This window comes from Adiantum capillus-veneris, chromosome 1, assembly GCF_014529385.1.
Source record: "Adiantum capillus-veneris isolate H3 chromosome 1, ASM1452938v2, whole genome shotgun sequence".
Taxonomy (NCBI): domain Eukaryota; kingdom Viridiplantae; phylum Streptophyta; class Polypodiopsida; order Polypodiales; family Pteridaceae; genus Adiantum; species Adiantum capillus-veneris.
This window is the reverse complement of record NC_140931.1, coordinates 102,070,247-102,092,452: the sequence shown is the minus strand read 5'-3', so window position 1 is coordinate 102,092,452 and position 22,206 is coordinate 102,070,247. Positions and strand designations below refer to the sequence as shown.

The 22,206-nt window shown below is 40.1% G+C and overlaps 1 protein-coding gene across 1 annotated transcript in view; it reads right to left on the bottom strand.

The window, feature by feature from the left end:
• Positions 1–436: 436 nt before the first annotated feature.
• Positions 437–22,206, bottom strand: part of LOC147465281 (alcohol dehydrogenase 1-like) — a 33,591-nt gene continuing 11,821 nt past the window's right edge. Inside the window, exons 9-11 of the mRNA XM_086519248.1 lie at positions 6,256–6,351; positions 803–964; positions 437–693 (exon numbers count right to left, since the gene is read on the bottom strand). Of these exons, the coding sequence (XP_086375374.1) occupies positions 574–693; positions 803–964; positions 6,256–6,351 (378 nt within the window). The 3' untranslated portion in view covers positions 437–573. The remainder of the gene's footprint in view (positions 694–802; positions 965–6,255; positions 6,352–22,206) is intronic.

Below are 22,206 nucleotides of genomic sequence, written 5' to 3'. Positions count from 1 at the left end.
TTATAATACCCACAGGACAGTCGTGGGGTGAGGATGCAATACACGGGGCTAGGCAAGAGGCAGACATTGTTGGCAAGAGAAGAACAGGGAGGGGAGGATGGGGGTTAAGAGATGTTAATTTTGGAATTTCAACAAGATTCAAGTCAATAAAAGTGAAAAACAGTCAATAGTAGGCAACATAGATGAATGGACCAAATTGTTGGTGTCAATTTAAATTGAAGGTGTCAAATAAAAAACATGGCTCGATAAATTTGGGAACCCATTAATTAATCAATGATACCCATAGATTTTAATTAACTTATTCGTGTTGTGAAAAAATGGTATTGGTCAATCAATTCAATTTCATTTTTATACGACGGATGTTTATTTAAAGCATACTTCAAGTTTTAAAACAACACAAATAAAGAATGCAAGGCTCCACCTTGAAGATAGAGGATTCACTTGAAGCTTGTAAAATAAGTTTATTTTCATCCTTTTTGCAAATGTGCCAATTTTCATGTTGTAAGAATGGAGTACAATGGACTATACAAGAAGCTAGAAGTAAAATGCATGGAAAATTGTCAAATGGTTCATTCAAAGATCGTTCAGGTGCAACACGGTTCGCAAACTTTTTCCTTCCATAAGGAGTTTGAATGCTTCATTAATCTTATCAAATGCTAGCTCATGTGTGACAAACTTATCCACATCCAAGCTCTGGTCAGCCGTCGTCGCCGCCACCACCACCACCACCACCACCACAACAATCAGTTCAAGCTCCAATGGACTCCATAAAATTAAGAGAAAATATCATTCTTTCACTTACCTTATCCTTGTACAGGCTTATAAGATTTGGGATGTGGGATTTTCCTTTGTAATCCCCAAATGTAGAGCCCTTGATTTCCTTCCCATCAAAAAGTTTCATAGGATGCATGTTCAAAGTTACTGGTCTCACTTCAACTCCAAGCAACACTGTTCTTCCCCATCCCTGCATCAAACAAGGTTAGTAGTACTCTCCATATTAGAGGGAATTTTCCATATGTACAAATTTCCAAAATGGGTGCATAATATACCAAACGTCATTGTTTATAACTTCTTGGCTTACTTTTAAATTTTTATGACCGTTACCATTCATCATGTTGTTATGTTCCTCATTATTAACCCATAAGTTTATAAGTAAAAATTGGTTTGAACACATTCATCGTTGAATAACTTCAATTGATGCAAGGATATCAATAGCTATCTTTTGTCTCATTTGAGGTCTCATGTCCTTTAGAGAATATACATGCTTTTCCCAAACTCACAATAGTGAGTGTATATACATGCTTTTATGTTAAAACAAGAAGATCTTATCATGTGTGCTACACCGCAACCCTTCCTTTGGGAATGTCATCAATATAAGGAGAAGAGGGGAGAGTGAGGGATGAGGGGGAGATTTATGTGTGGCTACGTGGAAGAGAGATTGTAATTATGTTTTGAGTGTAGAGAGTGCCGATTATGCAACACACGCATAGACATCTAAGTACTTATACAACTAATGATCTGTATACATAGATATACCCTATGCAATATTAACCTAGTACAAAGTTTGACTCTATACCAGGTCTGGTTTAGGTTTTGAACTTTTAAAAAGCCCCCCCTCCCCCCCTTCCCTTGCAACCTCCCAAAACAACTTCCCTCCCCCCCCCCCGCTCCTACACCACACATGGGCCTTTATCCTTCATAGGGAGCCTGAAATATGGGACAGTACCCCAAATATGGTAATTGACGCTCATTTTTGGGACACCGTAGTAACTGTATTAAATGATTATAGTACATGCAATGTAAGTAGTTCACGCTTGTCCTCTTACCCTCTCTACCTCACGACCTTGCTGCCAAATGTTCTTTGTGCACCTACACGCAGTATGATGGTGTTTTTCCCCCCTCTTCTCTCCCATTCTATCCCCTATGTAGGGTGCCATGGTGGCTGCTGTTTGTAGCCAGACGCTTTGGGAGCCGAGCAAAAATTGAAAGGGAATCTTACACGCCGGTCTTCCTCATCACTTCCTCCACCGATGGAATATTATATATATATAAGATGAGGATGGCCCATAGCCGCTCACTTAGCCTTGCCTTTTGCATGGTGTTTGTGTCTGAACAAAGAGAGATTTTTTGCACCCAAATCAAGAATGATCATGACCTGGATAGTAGTTGCTTTAGCCCCACATCAAGGTTGGCCACTAGACACCTTGACATAAACACATATTTTCTAAATGGAGATATTCAAGAAGATGTGTATGTCAACAACCTATATGATTTGCAATCAAGGACAAGAAGGTAAAGTATGTAAGCTAAAGAAAGCATTCTATGGACTGAAATAAGCCCTGAAGGCTTGCTGTGATAACTTCAAAAGTAGTCACATAGAATCCACTTTATGTCTCCAAGGTGGAAAACTCCCTCATCATTGTTTTACTCTATGTTGATAATCTACTTATCATAGGTGTTGACCTAAGATACTTATTGTAATTGAATTTTGAATGCGCCTTTTGAGTTTTGACCCCTTTTTTTTTTGGGCACATGGATGAAAAATGGGGCCTATAAACTCTTTAAAATTTGCATTACACTCTACCACTCCGTTTAATATGTATTTTTTTGGTTCTTTGGCTTTAGATTTCAATCCCATTTGGTTTAAAACACAAACTTAAGGTTCTTTCTTTTCAATATATCCATTGTGTTTGACTAAAGTGATAAATAAAACAGGGGATATTTTCATGACAATCATTTTGTTGTTGAATGTTTTTTACTATTTTTTGTTTAAGTACTTATAAATCTTGGCTAGGATTTTATTGGTTGAACATGCTTGTAGCATTCCATAGCATATTGAAATATCATATGTAAACTTGGAATTTTTTGATAGCAAAATATTTGACTAAAAGAAAAATTGACTTTATATTTTTTTTGGCGTAAGAAAGATGAAACAATGAATTGACTCTTGGCATTGTTTAACTAATCTAGTATCTTTAGTAATAAAGAAAATTTCTCCATCTCTATTGGCTCATGAATTAACAAGGTAATGTGTCTTCGTTGTGCTTTTGGTTGTGGTCTTCATGGGATGGCATTTTTTTGCTCGGATAAGAGACAAGTTTTTAAATTAAAACTTTGAAAAGATTTGAGGTTTTTGATTTAAAGATGGAAAATTTATTGGTTTTTGCCCAGAAAGTTTGAAATCAAAATACTCATTATTTTAAAGAAAGAATGGACTGATTATTTGACCTAGAAAAATACGATGAATCATATCAAACCACTTTTTCCGTGTCCATCAAGGGGGGTGATGGCATTTTGATGGAAACCAAGAAGGTTACAAAACCAAAGAAGAAAAAAATTTAACTTAATTTTGAATATAATATTTTCTAAACCATTTAAGAAAGTTTTGAATATAATATTTTCTAAGTTTAAAGAAAGAATGGACTGATTATTTGACCTAGAAAATATTTTCTTAATTTTGAATATAATATTTTCTAAGTTTAAAGAAAGAATGGACTGATTATTTGACCTAGAAAAATACGATGAATCATATCAAACCACTTTTTCCGTGTCCATCAAGGGGGGTGATGGCATTTTGATGGAAACCAAGAAGGTTACAAAACCAAAGAAGAAAAAAATTTAACTTAATTTTGAATATAATATTGTCATTGTCTCTTTGTGTTTCACCTTGTTCGAGGCCGTCAAATACTTCTAGTGTTATGCCAAACTCTTAAACTTTCTACTTAGTAGGAATGTAGTTAATCTAATATTGTTTATTTTTTTTGATATGGATAACAATTGGTAGGCTCTTTGACATCTGTCCAAGGCTAACAAAATATGTTGTCTTGTTTACAAGGATACGAGTGAGAGTACTATCCTTTTTTAAAGATAATTAGGTTAGTTGTAGTTCGACCTTGAAGATGAAAACTTGGTTCATTTATAGACTTATTTCATGTTTTGATGTATAGAATAGCTGAAATGAATACTCATTCTGATTAAATCGTACAAGTTTTTGTGCAAGAAAGTAGTTGAACATGATATTCTTTTGTGTCGAGGTAGTTTGTTTAGAAAAGAAAAGAAAATGCGCGCGCGCACACACACACACACACACGAGAAATGGATAAAAAAATAGATTCTTATAACTTTTTGATCGTGATTGTGTACATATATTTCTCAAATAAGTTTTGTTCATAAAGCTATGAGTAAAGGGTATGTTAGGGTGTGAAATGTTGATCTATTGGAAAACCCTCTTTACCACATAAAACCGATGTTGGCAACAATCACGTGATATCACATATACACATGTGCCCTAGGACACACGACTTATATGATGATATTTAGCCCGTGATATACCGCATGATATCATCCCTTTGCATGCCAATGTTTTTACACTTTGTCAATCTCTTTCATGCAATCTCCATTTTCTTTTCATCATGAATGCTTCATTAGAGTATCCACCCTCACTAACATGAAGAGGGTGGATCAATAAGAGATCCATTCAAGATTAGAAAGAGAATTTGATTACATTAGATTGATAAAGCGACTTCGAAGGAGCGTCATATGTAGGCATGCAAGAGATGAGATAATGTGGCACATCACCAGTAGACATATCACCATATAAGTCATCAATCGTAGGTGGAAAGCAACACATGGTGTTCATGGGATATCACATCATTGTTGCACATGAAAAATTATGTGGTAAGAGGATTTTTCCATAGATGTAGGTTAGACCCTATGATGCATCTTATAAGCGATGTTCTCAGGTCGTTACTATTATGTGGCATAGCAACACAATTTAAAATGCACTTTGCAATGCACATGTGCGAATTATGTATCACACATAATCTTCTAGATTTAGCATCACTAAAGCAATGCCAAAGTGGCACTGCGCTGTTGGCCATTTCTAGGAGATTTGTTTTCCTATCTGTATCATATTTGTGTACATCCAAAAGATGATTTTACCAATGCATAGCTTTTGTTTTTGTAAATACAAGTCTGGTAGAGACATCGTCTTAAATAATGCATTACAAACATAATAAGTGAGATGTGGCAATAGCCATGCAGTGCATATTGATAATATGAGACCAAGTGGCAACTTTATAAGACAAAACATGTTTGTAACTAAGGAAAGGTTCATGCTACATGCAAAAGAAGAGAGTGGTTCCACATTCTAGGAGCTACAATAGAGGGGAGAATGAGGAGAAGAGGTCAAAACTAACTTTTGAAGCTAGAAATCACGGACCCGTATTGCACAGATGACACAATATGGGCCAAATTCATGCATAGACGATCATAGAGCAAAAATTGGGCTCACAATGCTAGTTCCTCACCATATCCATTCTATAGACATGGCATAGCACAAGCTAAACTCACACATAAACAAGCATAGAGAGCGGACATTAGGTTCACCTCCATGCACTAGATGAAGAAGACGATTTACAAAATCCATATAGAGACACACATATGTCATGGGCTGGAACATCATCATATAGGCCATGTATCCTAGTTAGAAAAGTAGCACCTGGTGCATATGAAATATCACACCATTGTTGCCAATATTAGAAGTCTATGTGGGAAGAGGGTTTCTCTCTTGAACATTGATCTATAAGTGGATATTTTTTGGCATGCCGAAGGAAGGACTATAGGGAGGGGTGAAATAGTTTCCTAAAGTCCAAAATTTTAACTGTGTTGTTTCTCAAATGGAAGTAATGATTATATTAATACGAGTTTAAGTGCTTTCTCTTGTTTCTCAAAAGAAGCATGATCGAATGTGTCATAGAGGATGTTTTCTAAAAGGAAATCATCAGTTAATTTTTTCTAGGATTTATATTTTAGTTTTTTTTGGATAAGTTTTAATTTTCTCTCTCTCTCTCTCTCTCTCTCTCTCTCTCTCTCTCTCTCTCTCACAAGAACTCTGCGCACATGTAGGAGTATGTGATCTTTTTGACACTTGAAAGAAAAGCCATTTTATATTCTAATCTAACTTGTTTCAAAGAGTAAAGCAAGAAGGTATTGCCTAGTCTTTTGGCTTAATAAATGAATGTGGAAGCACTTATGACAAAGGAAATGTATCACTAAATAGACCATAAAAGAAGCAAGTTTCTTGACAATAAAAAAGTGTACCTTAAAAGGGCAAGAAGCACACTATTATTGTTTTTCAATTGTTTTTAAATAGTTTTTTCTATTAAAGCCCATCTCAAGTCTATAAAATAATCATCCACCTAATTCCTTAAACATAAGCTAGAAAAGATTGAGATAAAAGAGATGGAGGCCTACCTCATGACAACTTTCAAAGGCTGCAAGCACAAGGTCAACATTTCCCACACACTCAAAGCAATAATCAGCTCCTCCATTTGTCATTTCTTTCACCACCTATAGCCTCACAACACATGAAGCTTCTTTAGGCAATACTAAAAATGAAAGAGATTCAAGTTATATAAGATACTTAAGATGTTTGTAGTACCAAGGAGTGTATGTGGCTCAACCTTCTATTACTCAATTTATGTGTGGAGCTTGATGAGTCTAGGAAAATTTTCATTTTGCTGACATGTAGAGTGCATTGACAACTACTACTTAAACGTATACTTCATTGTGCAAATCAGCATTCAAAATTGTACTTTTATTGTCCAATTACATACCATACAAATTGTCAGTAGATGACAAATGCAAGCAAAGGTCTTATCATAATCAATTGCATTTTGACAATAAATTTTTTTGTCATCATATGACACGTGGAAGAAAATGACTCAAATACCAGCTATTATTATTATTTTGTTCCTTTTGTGACAAGCCTTGCCCAATCAATGCTACCATTTGACTTGCAATTTTGCTTATACAAATACTTGCACCAAGGGTCTTTTTGGTGACATAGAACACATCAAGACCAAGTGCCATTCTTGGTAGTTGGATCATACTTAAATTGCATTGTGGCTCTCCATATTGTTAAAACCGTGTGTCTCATTGAATGAAACAAGTTGCTATTAATCACATAGATTTGATGTAGGCATATCAAGATAATCTAATGCAAGCAAAGAATGTTGAATATGCAAGGTTCAAGTTTCTTGAAAGATGGACACTAGTGTTAGATTTCTATAAACCATCGCCTAACTCTTGAAAATAGACTAAATGTCTTGCTTTTGTGATTTCTTTCCCACCTGGGTGTGACAAGCTCTCGAGGCATTGTTTGTACATCCATCCTTCTCTAGCACGTGTCTATAATATGCCCCACCCAAAAAAATTTCCTTTTCGTGTGCTCTAAAATTGAAATCCTAGTGCTAATTGCTATGTCCATTGGATGCAAATAAATTTTCAAGAACTATGAAGGAAGGAAAACTTTCCATATAGTATTTACTCCTATATTCAAGATGTTATCATGGGTCGATAGCATCATAGCAATGTCCTTTAAAATATTAAAAACACCCTCAACATTTTCCAATCTACAAGAAAACAGTGTGAACTCTCATCTAAGTGTCCATGTTGCAGCTCTACAATAACTAGGTTATTTAGTGATCCAAGCACCCCATTGTCTACTTTCGACAACTATTGGAAACCAAGTGACATTGCTTTAAATCCTCTCACCAGATAGAAGGAGGCCATGGACTTGGTTGACAAAATATTTGGAGGTTTTGGTTGGGAGACTTAGATCACAAGGAAACTAGCGCTCCCTATGGAACCTAATTCATTTCTTTCCAAAAAAAACCTTCTTTGTCTTAGGGGTTGGTAATGTGCATAGTCACACTAGTCTAGGTTTAATTTTTTATGCTACGTATCAATTGAATTAATCCTTCAAGAAGCAATGTAATTTTTGGTATCAATAATTATCAAAGAACCAAGCTTATAGCATGAAGTTGACTTGAATGGTTATCTTACTTGATACAATTATTTGTAAAATAAAACTTGGCCTTTATTGCAATAAGAACTTAATGCAACTTCTTATTAGAGTGTAGTCTTCTAATAAAAAGAGCAAAGAGTCTCAGTGGTAGGAGTCTCTACCATGCAGTTTGACCTAGTAGCACAAAATCAATTGTCATATTAACTCAATTTGGATGCTAGACTTAGCAAGGTATTTGACATGCACCATTGTTGAATGATGTTAGAGCCTCTAGTATCGATCCATAATGATCTCATTTTGATTGTTGAGAATATGGGTTGAAGACAAATTTCTCTAGTACACCTTGTTTCTCATGTCTTTATTAGCAAATAAAAACATTTTTGAGAAGAATCAGGTTCATTTGTTATGTTCCTCTTCATATGCCGTGTAGTCATCCTGCTCCTTGTGGGTTCAAGATTATCTTTCTTGGAGGGAAAAGGACAGTTAATGTGCATGCCCTCCCAATTTACTAGAAATTATTTGGTCTGGGACATAAAATTACCAAGGAATGAGTAACTAGTGCCCTTATTATGGTAAGGGACACCATGGATTTTCCAAAAACATTGAGTCCTTGGTAGATTTGTAAGCTTTTGTCTGTAGTGACAAATGTACATTGGCTAAGATGAGCTTGGAAATTAGACGGTATATAACACTAGGGTGTAACCCTAAGCATAGAGTACAGAGAACTCTGGCATATAGCTGATCGAGATAGTCTAAGTATTATAGCCATGACACATACACACCAATACTAATAGAATGTAGTTCTAGAATGCCATACTTATAGGATTGGTTTTTGATGCATGTGGCACACCCTATGGAATTTCCAGGCATAACAGTCCTCTTAGTGTAGTCTTCTTGTACTAGCCAACACTATTGCTCAAATGTAAGTAGATAATTGTTGCCATTGGCATTCGAATAAAATACCTTTCTCTATTGCACTTTCACCAGTTTTTACCAGTACGCCATGTAATATCTACTTGCCAAACTAGCTATCATAGAAATTCACAACATGTAAATTTTAAAAGCAATGATTGGCTCTTTGCTTATGAGATTTTTGTATGATTATAGTGAGTGTTGTCCTACTCTAGATAGGCATGACATTGTATTCAAATGTAGCATTTAACATTACAAAGCCAAGTTAGAATTAGAGGTTACGTTGAAGAACTCAAGGGAAACCCTAACATGTTTGATGAGTTTATTGGTCAAATATAGAGTTGATAGGTAAACTCAAGATTTAGGGATGAATTAAACAATCTAAGAGACATATCTAGCGCTCAATTGGATTATCTAGCTTGATGAGCTTAGGGTAGGGCAACCCTAACATGTCTGATGAGTTTATTGGTCAAATATAGAGTTGATAGGTGAACTCAAAAAAGGGAGTTGGTGTGACTCGGTCCTAATCCGAAGCTCCACCGGATTGTGAATTCAATGAGAGGATTGTGGGTGCAGTCAAAGTCAATAGATCAATCAAGAAAGGCTGCCCACTAGCCCCTCTAATGTTTGCCATCGGATCACATCTATTGGTGACATTGCTCAAAGACAGCGCCACAAGAGGGGAGATTCAAGGGTTGGCTGTACCCAACAACGACTAACTTCTTGCAAAGCCTTTTGCGGATGATTCCCTTCTCTTAATCAAAGCTTGCCCCCAAGTAATTAGGAAGTCTTTGGAGGTTGTGCAGACGTTTTCCGTTGCATTAGGGTCAAAGTGTAGCATTGAAGGGTTGGCTCTACGCAACAACGACCAACTTCTTGCAAAGCTGTTTGCGGATGATTCCCTTATCTTCTTCAAAGCTTGCCCCCAAGTGATTAGGAAGCCTTTGGAGATTGTGCAAACGTTTGCCGTTGCATCAGGGTCAAAGTGTAGCATTGAAAAATCTAGATTGATCTTTCTATTAGAAACGATTCGTTTGATCCATCAATGTGGTACGAAGAGATAGTGTCAAAAGGTAAGATTTTTGACAATTGGGGGCCCCTCTAGAGGTGGACGTAACCCAAAAGCTTTGGGTCTTGGTTAAGATAAGGATCAAGATGTGAAGGTGAGAGTATGTGCTTCTTCCCTTCCAGAGCATAGTAAAAGTCGCCAAATTGTTCATGCTCTCTTGCATTGCCTTCAATGGTCCGCTCTGCTAAAGTTAGCCAAATGCAATTAGAAAAGAGTTCTTGAAATCGGTGAAAAGATTCTTATGTAAAAACAACACCAAAGACTCAATGCCCTGGCATTGGGCTCGTTGGGATTTGCGAGATTTGTAGAGCAAGGCGGTATCATAATTCTTAACCCTAGTATTCATGCAGAGGCCCAGTGTGCCAAGTCTGTGGTTGTCATTACAAAGCAAGAATAGGCATAAGCCATTATGACAAAGGCCAAAATGTGCTTGCAAGGGGCCAATGGAAAGGTCTTGAGAGACACAATAAGCTGCTCATCCTTCTGTGGTCTTACTTGAAACTTGGGGACAAAAGTGCGAGCTAGTTCCGAAGTGCAACACAGCAACAAAGGCCTTGGAATGGGGAGAAATAACAAGGTGCTTTTACAACTCTATAACTCACTGGTCCCCTTGACTATCTAAGGCAGGAAGCGTCCTTTTGTACACATTTTGGAGGCAAGGTGGCCAAAAAAATCAATAAAAATAAAGGTCTCTAACGATTGGACCAGCTTTGGGACAACTGCATCAAAAAATGGAAAGGAATAGACCAATTGGCCTCCCAGTTCCACCTTAGTGGGACTGTGTGGCTGCTGGCCAATAGAAATTTGGAACGGCTAGATGGATGATGGCTACCTACCTACGAATCTTGATTTGAGTGGAAAGCATGGCAATCGCCCACACATAGACATTTTCTTAAACCGCAAACCAAGGACGTGTACAACACCCTTATGGCTCGCCGGATAGGTTCTTTCCTTGAACAAGCAATGGGGCAATTAATGGCCGGAATCAAGAGGGATGACAATAGCGGAGAACATTTGGTGCTCAAATTGGCTACTTAGGATGAAGAAAGGTTCTTTAGGGAGCCTTACCTAATGGGGTGAAGGTTCTTGCCAAAGGCATTGGCCTAGATAGATGCTCACAATGCAGAACAGCTAGTGAGGACCTCTCTCACTTATTTAAGGAGTGCCCGGTGATCTACGACCTAGAAGATTTTCAAACGGGTTCAAAAGATCTAGAAGATAGCGTAATTAAAAAAAGATCTCTATCTGGGTGGAAAAGTGTTCAAGAGTCAAGCACTACTTATCGACACACAAATTATTATATTCTGCTACTTGAAACACATGTGGAAGGCGAGGAACGTCTTCGAGAACGCCCTTGAAATATCTAAGTTCTCAAAGATTATACAAGAAAGCATGGAAGTGGTTGTCTCCACGATCTAGTCACGTTTCTCTGTAGGTCATTCCCAATGTCCCAAGATGGCTCCTTGTTAGCCGATGTATCTATGGTTGCTAGGAGAAGTCATGGCTCAACATGAGCATGACTAGAACTTGTAATTTTTTGATCATGTTACTATAATCCACTCACCATTGTGAATTCTGCAAAAACAAAAAGCCATATACCTTATCTAGTTAAAATACGATGGTCTGGATTGTTGGGCCCACATTCTATGTGTAAATTCATGAAAAATATGTTTGTTAGGTGGATTGAGATTCCACAAGGTGTATGCCCTAATTTAGATCTTGACAGCCAAATATAGACGCCATAAAAAGTTACTAAAGATTGTGTTGCAATGCTCGATCTAGAGGTCAATGATTATGGTTACTTCTTAGTAACTTGAGATTATTCTAAATTGATAGCTTATGTGACATTTCAACTTGGAAGAATATGCCAAAGGATACTAGTGTGGAGATACTATTTGGAGAAAGGTCCTAGAGTATGTGATTACTCTAAATCACGTATATCTACTTCAACACAACCTAATTTGACATACTATAACAAAGCTTCTTGTTCGATCTTGCTGTGGGATTCCGGGCATCTTGTTTTTTCTACTAGGATGTTATGGGATCTTGGTCTGGTTTTGATGTGGGTTGGTTATTGGCTTCCATGTAAAAAGCCAGAGTATGGACTTGTATTGCGGAGTTTAAGTGGTCTCTTGTATAATTACGGCTCCATGTTTGTCATTGATGTGATGTATATTCTCTTTTGGTTTGCTATAAGGTTTGGGATGCGGCGGTATTAGGATTGTATGGGCTCCATGGCTCGACTTGAGCACGGGATTGATTGTTATTATGCTAATATAATATCTACCCCTCAGCGTAGTGAGTTTGTCAAAAAAAAGAAAAACAAAGCTTAATATCACCGAGTAACTTTCACATCATGGACCTGTAACATTGATGACGTTTTTTTTTTGTATTCTATATTATAAAAAACGATAAGAGTAATCCACTTAAATTGCATGAGGTATTAGCCATTAAAAGAAATGCTACCATAACGATCAAATCTCCCTACATCCTCTGATTTATAGAAAAGCTTACCAACTATTGAGGTTTTTCAGGTTTCTATAACTTACTACATCCTATCACATGTGCAATATATGGTTGAATTTTTTTGCCTACCAATGTAGGCATCGGTGTTTATGTAAGTACAAGATGTTTCCTCTTTCTTGTGTGAAAATATTGATGCATGCAATGCCAATGTCAAATGTACACATATCTACTAATTCTTATAATCGTACCAAATACGCCTTATAATCTTATAATTTATAAGAATTATAAATTCTTATAATTCTTTCTTAGAGTTGTATAATTTATCTTTTTAACTAAATACTAAAATAGATAAAAACGAAACACAAGCCCATGCCGAGACTCTGCTATGAGTCCTCAATATTTAGTTTGCACAAGATAAAATGCGCAATTTCGAGGAGGTGGAGGTAGTCGGAATTGTGTATTTTATCTTGTGCAAACTATAGATTTTGGGTACTTCTTACATTAGGCTTAGCAAGAAAGAATCTATATCTATATAAAAAAGGATGGTGTCTCCTTCACGTGGTTGCAAATGCATGCAGCCACGGGAGAAGGCCTCTCGCTTCTAGGACTCGTGATTTGCGAACACTCCACCGTGGCCGTTGAAGGCTCTCTTCTCCACAACAACAGTCCAGCTGGCAGCATGAATGTGAGAGAGAGAGAGAGAGAGAGAGAGAGAGAGAGAGAGAGAGAGAGAGAGAGAGATGAAATGAAATGAAATGTTATATTAACGTCTTCAAAAGGCCATAGTGACCTATGAGACCAAAAAGTTACAAGGTGGTGGATCTGATACAAAGTCAGAGTAACGAAAATAACCTAACAAAACAAAGATATATACTATGGGATCCTAGGTTGGTCGATGGTCGATGTGAGCTAAGCAAAAGACTAAGCAAAAATGGGCGGTTTATTACAAAAAATCTAGCATCGGTCGTTGGCAAATCTCATCAATTTCCTCCATGGTTAGTAGTCTGACCGAGCGTCGTGCATGCCTGGCCAGCGTGCTCCGAATCTTTTGACGTAGCCTCCGTCGGTGCTGTGTAGTCCTTCGCAGTCGTGGGCGCCTAGATTTCCCCAGTTAAATCGCTCGGTTGATCAATGTGCCACTGGTGTGAGACGAGGGAGAGCTCTGCTGTGGGAGTGGCTCTAGTGGTTGTCCCGTGTCTGCTCTGAAGAAGTCTGTGATCCGTCTTTGAGACTGGCTAGCCCTGCCATTCATCAGGCTCTCTCTGTGTCTGCGCAGCTCGAGCAAGAACAAACCTAGGCATCTTTGATCTTCGTATCCCATTACTCTTGCGAATGGTCCAAAACCCTCTCTGAACAAGCAATGGAAGCGGCCTCGTATCTCGTAGTAGACAGGGCAGCGGCATGTATAATGCAGCTCTGTCTCCGGTTCCATGTCACACAAGGGGCATGTCCTGGCCTCTGCTGGTACTCCGCTGTATCTCCCAATTTCAATCCGTAGCTGGTGAGACGATGTGCGTAGTTGGTCAATAGCACATCGTGTCCCATGAGACAAGTGGGTATCCATGTATCTTGGTCTCGTCACAAAACCATCTTCCATAAGTTGGAGAAGGTGGTCTCTGTAGAAAGCCATCTTCGTGCCCAATTCTTGTGCTGGTTGTATCCATGTCCTCCTGGTGTCTAGCTGGGTCAGGTCTTGGCGGATGAGCTTGGTGATCTCCGATCGTGTAAGAATGAGAGATGGTGCATCCAATGAGTACTGGAATGGTGGCAGCCTGTCTATGCTGAACCCATGCGCCTGAAACCATGATGTCATCTCCCCATACCAGCATGTTGTATCTCCTTGTATGGCTAATTGTCGAGAGGACTCAAGTGCTATGCGAGCATATCTGTCTCTGGGAAGTTCCCATGTGCGGTTTATGAAGGAGACTGATCTGGTGAGCGCCTCCACCACTAGTGGGGGGGCCGCTAGCTCTGCGCGGATAATGGCCCGTGGTACTGATGCCTTGGCTCTAATGAGCCGCGAGATCATAGAGACGAGAGGTTTCTCCATGTTCCCCCATCCGTCTGTGCGACCCGACCTCCCGTGGTGATCCAAAGAGGGCCCCCATATCTCGGCCCCATAGAGCAATGCTGAGGCCACCAAGGTGTCAAAGAGCCAGAGCTTCGTCCGGGGCTCCTGAAACTGAACCTGCGAACACATCCTCTCCAATCTACCCAGTGATGCGTGGGCTCTAGTCGGGTCTGGTCTCTGCTGCTCTTCTGAGTGAGAATGTGGGTCTGCTGAAAACCACTCCAAGGTAAGTGTAAGCGTCTGTGTACTCCACAGTCTCCTGGCCGTATGTGAATGTAAGTGTTGACCTCCTGATCCACTGTGGGGTGGTATTAAACACCATAACCTTGGTTTTACCAAGGTTGACATACAAACCACTTTCGCGGGCAAACGTATGCAGAGTATCCAATTGACGTTGCATTCCTTCTGGGGATTCAGAGATCAACACAATATCATCAGCATATAACAGAAGTGGAATCCATGTTCCTAAACCGGCTGTGCACCTTTATCCCCATCGCTGTCAATGTAGTCAGAAACCTCATCCACATACATACCGAAAAGAGTAGGAGAAAGCGGGCAGCCTTGCTTCACCCCAATAGTGGAGTGAACCGGTGTAGAAAATCCCTCCGGGGTGCGTACATGCCCTAATATTGATCTGTACAATGCCATGATCCCCCAAATGAGCTCTGTGGGTACTCCCATTTCCTGTAATCTGCGCATCAATCTAGCTGTGGGTACTGTGTCAAAAGCTTTGCGGAAGTCCACAAAGCTACAATAGATCCGTCTCCCATGAGATCTGCCTTCCTCAATGATGGCCCTGAGTGGTGTGAAGATATGGTCAAGAGTAGAGAAGCCTCTCATGAACCCTGCCTGCCCAGTTGCACGCATTCCTTCCCTCTCTGCCCATCTACTCAGCTGTTGCTCAAGAATGGATGCATACAACCGTGCCAGTGTGTGCCCAATCATAATAGTGCGATAATTCCTAGACTCCATGGGGTCTCCTGCCTTGAAGATAGGTACGATTGTAGATAGGCTCCAAGTGTCCAGTAGGCCCTCACACATGGCACGGTTAAACATAACTGCTAGAAGCTCTGCTAGTAGGTCTTTGGCATGCATGAAATGCTCAGCGACTAAGCCATCATGATCATATGCTCTTCCAGTCCTCATCCTGTCAATGGATTTTTTCACCATCTCAGCGGTGAAAAAAGCACATGTGTGTGGGCATGGGTCGGAGGAGTTGGGGAGGGGCAATTGTCCAGGTACTGTGTACAAGGATGATGCGTACTGACCCCAGGTCTCTGTGGAGGAAATTGCAGAGGGGGGGGGGGGGGCTGCTCATGAAAGAGCCGCCATGCCTCTCGCGAGTCCTGACTCAAGAATAGCTGATATAGATCCTGCTCAAGTCGAGCCAAGAAAGCTCTCTTTTTCTGCCGTACCAGGCGTCGGAAGTCAATCTGTGACTGTTTGTGAGTGACATCCCCCAATAGCACCTCCCTCTGAAGTTTGGCTCTAGTCTGGCGGCATTCCTCATCGTATCAGTTGGTCTAGGGCATGCTTCGTGATCGGCGGCTCTGCTCAGGCTGGGTGTGTGGGTATGCTTCTGCTGCTGCCTCATGCAATGTCTGTGTCAGCATAGTAGTTAGCTCCTCCAAAGGTCGCCCCGGGTCCTCAGTGCATAGGCGTCTGTAGATCCAGTCCATGTATACAGAATCCGTCTCCCGTGTGAATGTGTAGCGAGTAGGGGCTGCTACCCGTGGCCTGTGTGCTACATTGAACTGGAAAGAGATGGTCATCGACACCAAAGCATGATCTATTGCTACCCCGACCAGTCTGGGCCCAACTGTGAGATCCTGGATACTAGCGATGAGATTCGGCTGTGCCATGACATAGTCCACTGTGCTGGCTCCATGCCTGTGTGGGAAGCATGTAAAACCTCCCGCAACACGAAATCTCTGTAGGCCGTTCAAGATGGCCAATCCATGTGCAGTGCCCATGTCTATCAGGTGTCGCCCATACTCAGTATATTCCACATCGTGTGATTGTCTGGACATGCCCGTCTCCATGACATCTAGCTCTCTTAGCATCTCCTCTAAAGTATCATAAAACACTGCCTGGTGATGGGCAGTCCTAGCATTGAAGTCCCCTAGTACGATAATGTCAACATCTCTAGAGAACTCCCATATGTCATCATCTAGAATAGAGAAAGGGGACTGTCCTCTGGGTGATGCATAAACTGATGTACTCGGGGGAAAGTAGCAAATAGCTAGGTAGAGATATCTGCCTGTCTCTGCTTTCAATCTCACCCACATGTAGCTAGCCTGTTCATCCCTGCAGGCTATATGTATCAGTGGCTGCAGATACTCTCTAAATAACACTGCCACTCCCCCCGCGCCCCGTCCTCTGTTCTCTGAGCGTGTCTCCTATCTGTAGGCTGTCTCCCACCTGTATCCACTGATGTGAGGCATGGGTTGCCCAGGGGCCTGGTGTGTCTAAGAGTAAAAGATGATGTCTCTTCCAATAAAGCTCAAGTCTCGCACCGTCATGTGGAGCGTCGCTCTAGTATTACCACTTTCCATCTCGGTAAAAGGCAATCTTGCCTTTTCCCCTTGCCGCTCTAATTTCCGACATTACTTCCTGCATATGGGCGATTTGTGAGAGGGTGAGATCATCCCCGAGAAAGATGCCAATCTCTTTAAGAGTTGGTCTTTTCTTCAAGAAGGATTTCTTCGCTTCCATGGAGAGAAAATGGAGGATGAGTGCTCTTTCTTTTGAGGTTTCTCCACTGCTTCCATTTTTCTTTATGTTGCCCACTCTCCATTCCCTTGTGTGCGTCGGTTCATGCACCCCCATCAAGGCTGTGAGTTCTTTTACTTCTTCGTCCACATTGCCTTTGTCTTTAAGACCGCAAATTCTCACATGTTAAGCGCGCATCCGTCTCCTTTGTTCCTCCTCTAGTGTTTGACTAATGATAGTGGGTGTGGACGTGGGCGTTAACTCCTTGCCTTTTCCTTTCTTGGCCACCTTGATCCATTTCTCGGCTTCATCAACCTTCTGTTGAGTTTTGGTAAGAACATCCACCCAAGAAGTCGTCATTTCTGTGTGTTGCTCTTCTCCCTCTTTGATGGCCCGTACTTGCTCCTTGATTGTGTTGATTTCTTCGATTACTGAGGGTTGCAGTTCGCCCTCTTCCAGTGTGTTTCTTGATCGGGCTTCGGCGAGATCTTTCTTGAGAGATGCAATCTCTACCTCTTGAGTTGTCACTCGGTCTTCCAGCGTACTTGTCTTGCTCTCTTGGATCAGCATGCGTCCTTCGAGTATGTTTACTCTGCCCTAGAGCTTGCGGTTCATCTTGGTAGTGGCCTCCGTCATTTCCTCTTTGCACTTTTGTATGGCATCCTCTAGGGGGTCGGCTTTATCGTTCAGCTTCCTCATGCTTGATCTCCGTCCGTCAAGGGGTCCCTAAGCGTACGTGTACACCCACACTAGCAGCGGGCGGGGTGGCTGGGCGAGTGGGGGAGTGATAGAGTGCAGACGAGAGAGAGGGAGAGGGGGGGAAGAAAGAGGCGGGGGGGGGGGGGGGGGGGTGTATCAAAAAGAAAAGGGGAATAAAATGATATATTAACGTATTCAAAACGAATTCAAAAGGCCAAATTGACCTATGAGACTAAGCTGATACAACATAGTGTGTTGATACCATGTTCGGGGGGAAAAGAGAGAGAGAGAGAGAGAGAGAGAGAGAGAGAGAGAGAGAAGAGAAGAAGATAATTTTAATGTTGTAGGAAACTATATATATATATATATATATATATATATATATATATATATATATATATATATATATATATATATATATATAGAGAGAGAGAGAGAGAGAGAGAGAGAGAGAGAGAGAGATCTTACGCCCACTCGGCAGCGTAGAGTTGGAAAGGCACTCGTCTCCTCGAGTTGCGAGTGGACTCCTGCCCTTTGCCTTCAGTAGAGCGGGCAGCTCACCTTGAGTTGCGAGAGAATCCCTCGAGCCGGAGTGGGGCTTGACCTTGGTGTCTCTCTCCACCTCTACAGATGGCTTAGGCTCATGTGGTGATACCCTTTTAAAGGGCTAAGGTTTTCATCATCAATCCCTTTGTTGCTCTTGCCTTTGCATTCTTCATTGCCTCTGTCCAGTGATTATCATGCTCTTTCTGAGCCGCGGGCTACGATTATCATGCTTGATTAAATGCTACCTCCACATCATCACGTCGATGATCGCAATCACTTATGCATTCATTTCCACAATCACCATTGCTTGCTTTGTTCCCCTTCACTCAACTTCATGTCATGAGCTCCTGTTATTACTGCCCAATATCACCAGTTGCTTCTTGTACTCAAGAGCCTCTAGCAAGAGACGTGGCGATCTATATATATATATATATATATATATATATATGAACAGGCGGAAGAGCAGTTTTAGAAAAAACGGAAGAGCAGATCGCACAAGCAAGAGCTAGAGACTTATAAGCAAACTCATAGATTTACAAAAGCTTTAGTAATGGAAGTTAATGGTATGGTTGTGTGAGGGTAGAGTAACTAAGGGGTAGTAATTCTAAAAAACCGAGTCCCCTTACAAAGAGGCAAGGCCTCCTTAATATAGAGGATTGGACACTTGCGTGATGTGTTACATTCTTAGGTAAAGTGCTTTTTACAGTAGTGGGTTTTGATTTTGTCATTGTTGATTCTACTTTATTCTTTTTGTATGACATCAGTTCTTTTGTCATTTTTTATGCGAGAAAGGAGATCTGCAAGATTATTTTTATTCCTTGGAATATATTCATAGGTAATATCGAAGTGACTAAGCTTATAGGCCCATCGATAAATTCGGGCATTCCCGACTTTACCGGCATTCCTTTCTTTTAAGAATTTATCAAAGTGTTTAAGGTCACTTCGTAGAGTAGAGAAAATTCCCATAAGGAATAGGCGGAAAGATAGAACAGCATTGATTCCGACCAATAGCTCCTTTTGAATTGAGTGATACCGTATCTTTGCATCTTTGAAGCATCCTGTAGCCCATCTGCAAATGATAGGGGTACCATTGAGATCTTCGCAGAGAATGCCTCTCCATGCTTCATCAGAAGCATCAAAATAAACCATAAGAGGCTTATTAGTGGGAATGTTGAGAGGAGGAAGATTTTGGCAAACATGTTTTATTTTTATCATTGCTTGTGATAACTCATTAGACCAAAAGAAAGTTTTATTCCTTTTAAGAGTTTTAAAGGGTAGTAAATCCTTGGCGACTTGAGGATATTGTGGTGCAATCCATTGTAAACATCCAATAAGGGATTTGACTTCTTTGCGATCTTTGAGCTGATTGGGAAAGCTTTGTAATTTTTGTAACACATGTTTTTGCATTTCGATACATCCTGCAAAAATATAAATTCTCAAAAAGTCGACTTGAGGCTTGTAGAGTTCAATCTTTTTCAAGCGTAGCACCAGCCCTCTCCGGTGCAGCTTCTGTATAAACAATTGAAGATGCCTGACACGGCTTTGAATATCTTTTGAATATACCATGATGTCATCAATATAAAGAAGTAGAAATTATTTATAATCTGCAAAGATAAATTCTTATTCTTTCTTGACAGAGAGGAGGTGCCCCATAGGAAGCACATTCCATTCGTACATACCTTGGGGAACTATAAAATTGGTTTTATATCTATTTTGAGACTGGATCTTGAACTGCTAAAAACCACTCTTTAAGTAAAACTTAGAGAAGACCTGACAATTCTTTATTCTTCGTAGTAACTCATCTTTCAAGGTTAAGGAAAATCTTCTATGTTCCAGCCAATCATTGATGGGTTTGTAATTGATCACCAATCTCTTTTTTCCTCTTTTCTCTTTTGAATTATTATTTACATAGAAGGCTTGACAAGCGAATGCATTGTTAGAAGGAGCAATTAGACCATCTACAAGAAGACGATCAATCTCTTCATGGCATAACTTAGTAGCTTTAAGGGACATACCAGGATGTGTGGCTTTAAGCCCTATAGGCTTAGGATCACTTGGCAAAGAAATCCAATATTCTTCTTTTTCCCAAAAGGCCAGTGGGTTGTCGCTTGTTTGCTACTCCAGCTGAGAAGCAATAAGCTTAAATTGTTCTGAATACTTGGCCTTTTCATCGGCAAACCATTGTAGAACCCTTTGATTTTTTTTAAAGATTGGGTAGCATAGAAACAACTCCCCCAATAAAAAAAGAGCCACGAGGCTTGGTAAAAACAATATACGAAGTGTTTTTGAGCCAAAACTGGATGGATGCATCTAGAGTAATAGTAAAAGCGGTGAGCTTAGAAATAAGATCAATCCCAAGGGTGATATCAGTATTGAGATGAGGATGCAAATGCAGGTAGACTTGCATCTTGGCATGCCCTAGAGCCACTTTGCATAAGACGATTTTATTGATACGGCCCTTGGAATTATCAGCATAAGACATCGTAATGCCATAAGATAGAGTTTGGCTCAGGTGTGGCAGAATCAAAGCTTGATTGATATAAGAGATAACATACCCCGAGTCCCAAAGAGAATCTAATTGAAAAGATTGTTATTGGGGAAACTTTATCCATACCTCTGAATAATATGTCCTGTTGTATGATGCTGGATGGAATTGGAGAATATGACATCCATTGATGGTTCGATCAGGAATCCAGTTAGAAACAGGTTCATTAGCAACTTGTGCTAATGCAGCTAACTCAGATATATACTGTACGATCCCATAAACATTATTCACTTTGGCTTCAATAGTAGCTGCTAATTGGGATTGGACAAAGAGTAGCTGATGATTTAGTTGATCACATTTGACGTTCACTTGTTGGATAGCTTCTAGAATAGCTTGATCATTTTTACTACAGACTTGAATATATTCAACAGTTGCATTCAGAAGCTGAAAGGTAGAAGTAGAAGCTTGATTGTGATCACATCTTTGCGTAGGCTCTTGTCTGTAAGAATACTGTGTAGGTCGTTGAGGAACTTGTGTAGGTCGTTGTCGTTGAGGAACCTATGGAGGTTGTAGCCCAGGATGCATGAATCTTGTCCACTCTTCTTGTTGAGCAATAGAATTTGCTTGCTCAACCATATTTCTGAATAGTGGCGGAGAAGTATACCGTTGCTGCTCTTTCTTGGATAGATTCAATTAGCTCCTTTTTTCAAGATTTTATTTCATCAGAGAAACTTAGACTAGTACTAGATTTAGATGGCACATATCTCTTCTTTTGTGGAAATGAATAAGGCTTTTGCATTCTGGTGCAATATGCCCTTGCTTATTACAGATGTAGCATCGTACCTTTTTCCTTTTCTCTTTGTTGAATTTGCGTTTTCGGCGTGCTGCCTTGAACTTCTTCCCAAACTTATTCTTTCGTTGTTTGATATTGCAGTTATATTTGGCTTTATCTCTGCACCCAAAAGTCTTGGCTTTTGCTTCTTTGTCACAGAAGTTAAGAGTTGAACCCTTTAACAATATCTTTCTTCATCCTGAAGCGAGCACATTCCAAGTCAGTTACTTCATCAATGAAAGCATTAATCTAAGCTATAGAGACATTTTCATCTAAATAGAGACGAGCTGCTTTAATCCTCTCCTTCACAAGATTAGCAAATGACTCAGGGAAAGAGTTGATGTAGTACTGCTTATACTCAGATTTGAAGTATTCTCCTGGGAATTGATACCTCAGATGAGTCATATGTTGCTGGTATTTTTTGATCTGGGTAAGTTCACATAGCTTGCTTCGAAAGAAGGCTTCCTTATTTCGTTTCTCAGATTTTGTTGGTAGATCCCAAAAATTACATGACTAATGCTGCAAAAAATAAAGAGATTACATTGTCTAAGTTTTCATGACCTTCTGGTCCACCCTGCATATAAGCTTTGCTGTCAGTGCTTAG